The 10,124-nt window shown below is 53.9% G+C and overlaps 1 protein-coding gene across 6 annotated transcripts in view; it reads right to left on the reverse strand.

The window, feature by feature from the left end:
• Positions 1-10,124, reverse strand: part of LOC113213577 (CUGBP Elav-like family member 2) — a 275,917-nt gene that overhangs the window by 50,667 nt on the left and 215,126 nt on the right. The window contains exon 5 of one of the 6 annotated variants that reach the window (XM_052275216.1): positions 3,813-4,088. The exons of the other annotated variants lie outside the window; for them this stretch is intronic. Within the exon in view, the coding sequence (XP_052131176.1) occupies positions 4,081-4,088 (8 nt within the window). The 3' untranslated portion in view covers positions 3,813-4,080. Of the gene's footprint in view, positions 1-3,812; positions 4,089-10,124 lie in introns of those variants that run through there. 6 annotated transcript variants of the gene reach the window in all.

Here is a 10,124-nt window from a genome sequence, read left to right on the forward strand (position 1 = left end):
ACACACACACACATCGAAAGAAGGCGAGAACACACAAAACCAACACGATATCCAGCACTGGTTGGGAGAGGAAACCGCAACAGCCGCAGCAAGGGCCGATGGGGCGTTACGAAGTTTAATAACGTGACGTCACGGTGCACGGTACAAGCGCGGCGATACGGTTTGAATGCGTGCAAATAAAACAGCCTGGCGGTGGGCGCCGCGCCTCCTCGCCGCGCCGCGCCGTTTCCTCCGAGGCAGTTTTGGCGCTCGCTCGCTTAATGTTTACATCCCGCGCGAAAACTTTGCTCCACCTTTTAGCATAATATCGGCGTGTAGGCTCAACGGCAAAATTATGTAAGGGCGGTATTTCAAGGAGTGGGGCAGAGGAGGGAGGGGCGGCTCGGAGAGAGAAGAAATCTCGCCGCTGCAGTTTCAAAGCTGTGGATTTTTCTGCTCATCTCGGCGTGATGTATTGGGGAGAGGAGGAGTAAAGGGGCCGCGCAACCGGCGGAGCGCCAAACAGCACTCATTGGGAGTTTTATTTAGTTATATTGCGAGGGAGGCAGCTCCAATGTCTTTTAAAATGTCTGCATTCCAGTGATACATTTGTATTCGCAATGCACGCACACTCCCAAACAGCAGCGAAGAGAAGGAAGGTGCACGTTTAAGTTTTACATTCCTCTGCTTTTTCAAGCATGATTTACACACTTTGCAGTGTGCCCTTTGATCCGAGCGGCGGCACGCGCACGTACGAGGCGGGGCAAGGCGGGGCGAGGCGGGGCAGTGGGAGCGCGCGCGCACGGTGCTTAAGATTCATGGTTAATTAAAGGAGAAAACGCCAGTGACATTAAAAAGTTTAAACTGCTGGGCGCGCGGCACACGAAATGAGCGAGACAGAGCGAGGATGCTGGGCGGGCAGACGTGTCGCCTCACCATTTTAAATTTCATCAAGCTCCTCAGCCCAGGAAGAGCAAACGTTGCATCCCCTCCTCATGCCCCTCATCCCTTCGCCCCATGATTCCCCTCTCCCTTTTACTCCATTGCCACCCCTTCCACTTCCCGCCTTCTCTTTTCCTCTTCACACAGCACGTCATTACTTGGGCGTGTTCCTTTGTCATTTCGCGATGATACAGGCGACGTTACATTTTTAATTAGAGAGGAGAATATCCGCGATGGCAACGCGAATATGAACAAAATGCGCCAATATTCTTCCGGGTGCCAGTCAGTATATGACTGCAACTGTAACATTTTTTCGCTAGGGAATAACTCTCCCACCCTTGCCCCAGCAGACTTTTGCGCTGGAATTGTGCCAGACAGACACTTTGGAAGGGATGAGGTTTGGGCCGGCGAAATTTGTTGAAGCAAGTGCGGCGGTCCCACGACAGGGTTCTGCCCCATCTTTACGGAACGACTTAAAAAAGAGTGGGAAAATAAAGGGGGTAATGGGTGGGGTATCTTAAGTGGGGGTACGTGCTGCGTGCAGCAGCAAAACGAGCGTTCCCGGTAAATTTTGGCAAAATATGTCGTCTACCGATCTTCACGGTTCCCTCAAAAACAGGAGCTTTTCACCCTAAATACCCTAAATAAAGAATTCTGTTCGCCTTAAAGAAAATGTGAGTCTGCACTTCACTCGCACGCTTTCTTTCTTTTTTGATCCAAGTTTTTCCTCCCGCGCTTGCTTCCAGTCACGGAGAGAAACACATAAATCATGCGACACGTTTCCTTGTTTGTGAAAGCACACATCACTGCATAGCCCTGCTGCCAGCCAGCCCTGATGGGGCCTGGGGCTTCTATGCTTCCCATTGCACTTTTTTCCCCTGTACATCTGGATGTGAAGAGAGGAAATGGTAAATCATTCCTCCAACATAATCAATGCATGGCACCAGAGAGGTACACGATGTGTGTGAAGATATAATCCGATCACTGTGTAAATGTAGTGTTTTTCTACTAAGAAAACCCACGAAAAGACTAGAAAAATTTTTTGTTACCCGCTACATTTTTTTACGCCCTGTGTTAAAGCGCCCGCCTGAGCAGGTCTTAAAGCTGTGTGCGCGCCCCCGTGTCTATCATACGCTGACAGTAACGGGGCCCAACACAACGGGGCCAGGTGAGAGGGTTCCCGCCCGCCACGGCGCGCCACACCCAAGCCCCCCGATATGGGAGTGCCCCCGAGGCGAGACGTCACAGGGGAATTTCGATAGTTTAGTGTGAAAAGTTTGGGAACAGCGATGGATACGACGGGGGGCGGCGGCTGGAAGCCTCGCTGGGGTGGAGCGGCGTGGCGGCAGAATGAGATGTTTGCCAAGCTGTGTGGCCAGATACCTGGCGAGGTGAGCCGAGGTGAGCCAACGTGTCTTCAAACTAGGAAAACCGATGTTCACCCGTCTACCTAGTTTGCACATAGTTTTAAGCATTTTCCGATTATGCGACAGGGTGGCGGCAATGAAGAGAGGCACCACCGAAACTGCTTTGATACGACGGATAGGGGACGAAAAATCGCTCTCTGTTCAAACTTACTTTCAGACTGTTCGGCGTTCCGTTCGATCACGGCGGCCCGTAGGGACCGATGTTACTTTTCCCGCCCTCGTGTTTTTCTTTCGGCACAGAGCGTTTGCGTGCTGCACCGTAAGACTGCCGCCGCAAGCGGGGATGTGAAATTATATATTGACCATAAAAGCGGAAACTTGATGTATAAAAGTATATGGTGAAAGATGTTAAGGGATAGTGCTCCCACGAGAGCAAAGTTTCCCCAGTCCGATGGATGTGGTGGCAGTGGTGGTTTGAGGGGGATCAAGGGGGTGGGGGTAGGCACGATGTTCGGGGTGAGGGGTGAAAGTAAAATCCAGATTAGTGTGACTTTGGGGAGGGGAGAGGAGGGAAGGAGGGGGTGATCGAGTGAAAGGAAAGGAGGGGCATTTAATGGCAGGGTGTGAAGGGCAGAGGGAGAAGTCGTGTGAGTTAGGGGAAGGGGGAGAAGTGTGTGAGTGGGTAAGAGAGAGAGAGAGAGAGAGAGAAGGGGGGGGGGGTCTTGCCACTACTTACTCATGAGGTCGGGTCGCAAGGCAACTTAAACCCGATGGCATGCACCCCCGCTCCGCCAAGGCCCTATTGCTGATATGAGGTCGGCTGGCAAAGGCACGGGGACTTTCGCTATCAATTATGAATTGGGACGGCGACCCTTTCCGAGGATTTGCCGGTGGGGCACGGGCCAGGGCTGTATAGGGGGCGGAGCACTACGGGCAGGGGAGGCCCGCCTGCAGGCCCTCGGCCCCTTCAGACTCCTTGGGGCGGCCAGATATTGTACGAGGGTCGCTGCAATGTGGCGGAGCACGACATGGAGAAGGAGAAAGAGGGGGGGAGGGATTTGAATGACCCGCGCGGCGGCTGAGAACGAGTAATTCGGCCATACCGCACAAAAAATAAATACGGAGTAACATTTCCTGCAGTCCCGCTGCTGGAGCACGGCCCGGGCGCCGGGCGGGTAGGCAGCGCGGGGGCGCCTGAGTACCGCGGGTCTGCCTACCCTGGACTCCACAGGGGTCCCTGAGCTGATCGACGAGTGAAGAGGCCCACGTTCGTCCAGCCGGCCGGGCGCGATGGTGGGGACGCCACCACTTCGCAAACTAGTAAAAATTGCGGCAAAGGGAAGAGAAGAAACTTTTCATGAAGAAGATCAGTCATTTTTAAACGCGCCCCCCAATGAAAGTTAGCACTGGCGCGGCTCGGCGTGGTGCGGACGATTACAGCACGCCCATTAACTTTTTGTCTTTCCTTGCATCTGTTCGACTTGCTCCCCCCCCCCCCGCTCCTCTTATTTCTTCTTTTTTTTTTGGCACCAAACTTTTCGCCTTAAATTATTCGCCATTTTTTGGGTAAAAACTTTTAAAGAGGTAATAAAACATGCCAGCGCGCGCATGCCAAGACGCAGGACGCGGACAAATTGATGACATTTTTTGACCCTGGGTTTTGCCCGAGCAGCGCCGCCTGACCGATCGAGACTGGTTCTCAACGAAACGTATAAATATTACGGATAGAATAGTTGCAAGGCTTACCCAAGACGTGTACTCGTTACTTGAGACTTCAGCATACACATGCTCCTCATTTACCTGAAACAAAATAAAGACATCACGTTAGAACATTTGGTCAAAACGCGATCCTTTCCCATGTTCTTTTTATCTTCACAGAGTAATGTTGTCTCGTGCACGACAATTTTTTCTGGTCACGTCAGCGTTTCCCCGCAGGGCTGGGGAGCGGCCCCGCGCCGGGCCGCCGCCGGCCACCCGATAGGGCCGGCTGCCTGATGACCACACTTGACAATTTTGTTTGTCGGTGGCGTGGACTTATGCCCCAACGCATTAGTGAGATTGAGACGGGCCGTCCGTGAGACGGGGGAAGGGGAGGTAGAGGAAGGGGCCGCGTCAATGACCATCGGCGCGCGTCCTGCAGGGGGAGAGGGGCGGAGGGGATGGCATCAATTTATGACCACGTGCCGGGCCGGGAGTGAAATAAAAGCAGTCTGCATGCCCCTCTGCCCCGCCCACACCTGCACCTGGCCGCGATCAGCGAGAGGCCCCTGCTCCGCACAACAGTGTACTGATTGTCGCAGTGCCCCCCTCTCCCTCTCTCCCCACACCCGTTTCCTTTTCCCCTTTTTTAAGCAAAGCCTCTGATTTATGCAACCCGATAAGGCCGGCCTGGAGGGCTGGGCGCCCCGCCCTGCCCCGTCCCCCGCGCGCCATGAGGCCGGCTGTCGGGGAGGGCACGGCGGACAAACATGATCAGGGCGCCGACTCGGGTGGCGAAATCACTTTTCAACCATAACTCTATTTGCATAAAACCGAAGATCAACACGTTGATGATGATTCGATGCGTGGGCGAAAGAATTACTTTTTCAACAAATCCCAGCGATTTTGTTCAAAAGGTGTACATCAACAGCACTTTTTAAGATTTCGACATCCTCTTGAAAATTTGATGTTATTGACTTTCATAACAATATTTTAGCTCCCCACAGTAAAAACAAAACTGTTAGTCTCACCTTTACAGTGGAGCTAAATAAGATTTAAGTTTCTGTAAAAGGCATTAAGGAGCTGTAAAATTAGTGTCTTTAGCAGTTTTATTGCTTTTGTAAACGCACTAAAATCGTATCGCCTTTAAAAAGTACAACTTATCAACTTTTTGTTTTTCCATGTTGCTTGCTCCAGAGGGAGAGCACAGCTCATCCAATTACCCTGATGTGTAGACATCTGCTGGTCCAAAAATACCGACGGGTGGACGGCCGTTGCTCCCTCAGGGCCGGGGGTGGCGGGCACGGCCAGTCCGGCCCAGGCCAGCGCGCTGCATTAGCCGAATTGAAAGAATCCCCGCCGATAGCGACGGCCATATCGCGACCCAGCAGAGCACTGGGCGATTGCAGCCCCTGGGACTCTGCCGGAGTGGACGTCGAACCACGTGACTCCCCCCCCCTCCTCTCTCAACTCCTACCACGCATGGAGGTGCGTGGCGGTGTGTGTTTGGCAGCGGTATTCGGGACAGATGGAACCTCCCACCGCAACCCCCTCGCCCGCTCCGCCCAGGCTTGCTTCGTGCCGAGTCGTCCATTGAAACCGTCCCCGTAAATTCCGTGGTGGAGTAGGGCGCGCGGTTTAGCCAGGCAGGCAGGCAACCATGCGGGAGAAGGGGGAGAGGACGGGGTAGGGGGGTTGGGGGTGCTTCGAGAATCGAAAAGGGGATCGAAACAGGATGTAGGCGGGGCCGGAGGACGGAGCGATGAGGCGACCGGAGACCGCTGCGCTGCTGCGCCGATGCGCGCCACATCAAGCTGAGTAAAATACGAACGAGATATCGTCCCGAAATAATCAAGGCGGAATAAAACATAAATAAAACAAAAAAGAAAGGAACAAAAAGTATTGCAAGCAGCGCGCGCCTGCTTCACCTGCCCCTGCCAAACATGGAGCAAAAAAGTGGACGACGAAACTAACTTAACAATAGCGGCAAGCGGAAGAGTGGGAGCGAGAGCAGTGAGATAAAGGGAAAGAGCGAGAAATATATGGCGACTGGAAACGAGAGCGAGAAAGAGGAGGAAAAACGAGAGCAAAAGACGGCCCAGTAATTGTGAGCTGGTCTACCTGGCTGCCGCCCCGATGCCTATTGTCAATACGGGCGCTGCTTGCATCCCTGGGGAATCTCATTGCCGGGGATCGGGGATCGCGGGATTCCATAACATGCCCTGTTGTTCGGCTCCACTCCGCCGGAAATCCCCCAGGAACCCTCCCAGGCCGAAACGCTGCACGCCCACGTCGAAGCGGAAAGAAAAGCTCTGGGAGCTGAGCAAAAAATAGCAGATACTGTTACAACGCGGTAGGGGTGGGAGGGGGAGCGCTTCATAAGCCATCCGAACGAGTTAACTGTACACCTACGTGCATTTACAAACTACAGATTATAGAGTGCCGTTACAAATTTCCACATCCGCATGCATCCGCTGCTGCTGCTATTCTGCTGACACGAGAGAGCAGGGAAAGCAGTCGTCATCGCTGTTTGCCATCTTAATAACAACAATAATTTCGGTGCGTGTACGCGCTGCGCGCCGCGCTGGCGTCCCACTGAGGACACGCTCCACCCACGCCCCGCCCCCGCACCACCCCGTCCCTTCCGCCAGAATATGTGATTTCGGAACAAACACGGGGTCGGTCTGTTTGCCCTCCTCCTCCCGAGGCAAAATATCGAATCAATATCCCTCCTCGGCAAATGTTCAAATGGGCGAGGTGATTGCCGCGATACCCCGTTATGAGTCAGCCAGAGATATTGCAATGACGCTTAATATGGGCCGCCGGTCGTTCCACCTCCCCCCCCACTGCTCCCCCTTTTCTCATTCGCCATGGCGTCATACCAACCCCTTGTCCCTTTCCCCCCCGCCCCTCAACGACAGTTTTTTTGAGGAGGCGCGGCGGGTAGAGAGCAGAAACACCACCAGAGAACCACCACTCGGCACGTCCCCCGGAAATCATGTTGTTTTTTCTCCCGGTTTTATATATGACCGAGCATTTTGGTGATTTGCCTGTATTTAACATTCCACGCACACACATGTCCGCGTACACAAATACATAACACACAGTGATGTGTAGGAAGCCGGCGACATCAGCAATGTCACCAGTCCCCCCCCCCCCCGGCGTTTACTCTCTCCCTCCTCGATGGAGATAGCGTCAAATGGCAAACAGAAGGGCGGGAAGGGAGGGCCGACCTCACTTGTCTCTCCATCTGTCTGTCCAACTGTTCGAGCGGCTGTCCGTCTGTCTGCCTTCTGCCATTCCATGTGTGACTGTGTGCGTGCGTGTGTGCGCGCGTATGTGTGTGCGTGCGTGTTGAAATGAAGGTGGAGGGGCGAGGAGGTAAGAGTGCAATTGTGAGCGACAAAAGGAAAGAGGGCATTGTGCGAGCGAGATAGAGGGATGGTCGGATAAAGCGGATAGAACAATATATGGGTGAGGTTCAAGTGCACAAGGGGAAGGGGGAAAGAAAAGGGTAGAGGGGGCGATGGAGGAATGTGAGGAGGGGAGTGAGTGAGTCGGGTGGGGGTGGGGGATGGGGGAGAGTGCTATGGGGTCGGGGAAACGGGGGTTGCGCGCGAGCGGGGCGCCGCGCTGGGGGTGGCGAGCCGGGGGGTGGACAGGCGTGGACGCTTGAATCCTCGCCATACATCATGGAGGACAAATGACAAGGGTGGCCGCCCCATGGCCCTCGCAGTCCTAGATCCCCGTGTGAGGCCCTCCAGCAGCACTGACCACGCCGCGCCCAGCTGCGCCACGCCACGCCGTCCAAAAGGTGGCGAAAGCCCGCGCTAATCCTGGGCGGCCAAAGGCGGGCGGGAGGGCAGGGCCGGCCTGGAGTGGCACTCCACTATTGTCAGATCTGGGCCGGGGCCGAGAGGGAGGAGGGGGAGGGGGGAGGCTCATCAGGGCGCCGCGAGGCTCACTCGTCTGTAGGGGAGGGATTAGGGCCGGGGACGCCCGGCGAAGCACTCGACCAAATGTCAAACCGCCGCGCTAGGCCGGGCTGGCTGCGGCCTTCTGGGGACAAAGTCGGAACGCAGAGCACGACTCTGTGCTACAGCGTGCAAGGGCACAAAAACGGGACCTCCATTCTCTCTGCTTTGGAGGAGCTCGTTGCATCTCTTCTCCGTGTCCAAATGCAGTCCCTTTGGTCCTTTACATGCCCCTTCCCCCCCCCCTTCCTGTTACTACACCCCTATTACATACAAACACTTAAAACATGTATGAAGTCCTAAAAAAAACGAAACGCTTTGTCAACGAAATGCAATCCACAAGCATGGTAAAATTACTGATTTTTTTTTAAAACGAAAAATGGAAACCTTTGAGGAACTCCTGGATTTAAAGATTTCAATGAGCTCTTTTCCAATAAAATGAGCGAGAAAAGCATTTCCATTTTGTGTTACGCTTGGCAAGAAGCGATATGGTTCGAAGCATATGATCGGCTCACGCATCATCTAATCAGAACGTTTCGTTCATATCGTCGAAAAGCCATTTCGATATTATACAAAATAAAAAAAGAAAAATACTTTTTACTTTTTTCGACGGTGCAATTGAGGTGTTTGAACCTGCCGCCTGCCGCCCCCGCTCCGTCTAACTCCCACCCCGTGTCACGGAAAGACGTCTGCCCGCCCCGCCGTCCAAACTTGGCGCGGAGCAGAGCGGAGCAGCCCGCGGCGCGCACCACTCGGTGATCGAAGAAAGTTTGTCGCACCTGCCCTGAATCAGGGTCGGGCCCGGCGGGTACGGAGAAAGAGGAGGGGGGGATAGAGGGAGGGGGGAGGGAGATACGTCATCCAAAGCGTTCCGTTCTCGCTCCGCACGGACCTGCTCGACCCACATGAGCGCGGGGGAAATTTATGGCGTAATCGCCTCCCTGCGAGTGGGGTTGGAGGGGGTTGGGGGCTCACTGTCTTCTGTGTGTGTGTGTGTGTGTGTGTGTGTGTGTGTGTGTTTGTGCGCGCGCGTGTGTGAGTATGTGTGTGAGTGTCCTTCCGCTGTCGCTGTCGCTGCAAAGCAACCACGCGAAATAAACTCGGGCGATGAACGCGCACGCCACATCCTCATTTTCATATTTTACCCCAATAATACTGGTCAGACTCAAACGGGCGTTGTTAAGAAAAAAAAAATTAGAAAATCAGACAAAGGATCTAATGGTATACAAACATGTTAATGACTTATTCAGAAATACAATTCCGCGTAAATTAATTTTTCAACCAAAGGTACTAAAGTTTTCGCACCAACTGCACTTACCTATAGGTGGTCGGATCTTTGTGGAGACTATGTTCAATATGTTGAACGTTTAAAAGTATATTACACGTCAGATCAAAATTTCTTGCACAAACACGAAAAACTTTTCCGAGTGCACCATGTAAAGCTACAGGGGGGCTGCCAGTTTTTCCTTTCCTCCCTCCCTTCACCCTTATCCCCCCCCCCCCCTCACACACACGTCGGGGTGGACACAATAATCGCTAAGTGAGGCGGATGCTGCCGGCTCTCCTCCACCTGACAATCATCTCCACGGCACGGATCTCCCAGCAGCCCCCTCTACACCTCCTCTTCTCCCCTCGGGCTCCTAGTCCTGGGCCCCTGGGCGCCTGGGCGCGGCGTGCGTGTTTGCAGCCTCGCCTGATGAGGAAGCCGCAACGCCTAGCCACGCCCCGCCACGCCCCGCCACGCCCGCCAGCCCTTTGCAGCAATACGAGGGTCTAATGCCTCAGGATGCACCAGTCCGACTTCATTGAGCTACACCGTCATGAGCACAACTCGCGAACTAGTTGGCAAAACGCATATACAGTACACTTTTCACAGAAAATTCCTCAAAACTGGGTCGTGAAATTAAGAAAGCCTCAGACGAGTGACGAGTTGCCCACCAAAAAAGTCATATCTCTGCTACGCGTAGGATGAGACTAAGCCGAAATTAATAACGAAACGTGGTCCAAAAAAAGAAAAGGAAATAGACGGAGCAAAGAACGTCCGAGACGTTTTCTTCTTCCGTGAAATTAGCGTCCGGGTCTGAAAGGAAGCGTGAAAAGCGCGGTGCTGCGGCGAGCTGCTGGCTCTGCTAGCTCTCTATGGTCCGGCAGTGGCACGTAAGCT

The sequence above is a fragment of the Frankliniella occidentalis genome, unplaced genomic scaffold (assembly GCF_000697945.3).
Source record: "Frankliniella occidentalis isolate FOCC.00 unplaced genomic scaffold, Focc_3.1 Scaffold8, whole genome shotgun sequence".
Classification (NCBI taxonomy): Eukaryota; Metazoa; Arthropoda; class Insecta; order Thysanoptera; family Thripidae; genus Frankliniella; species Frankliniella occidentalis.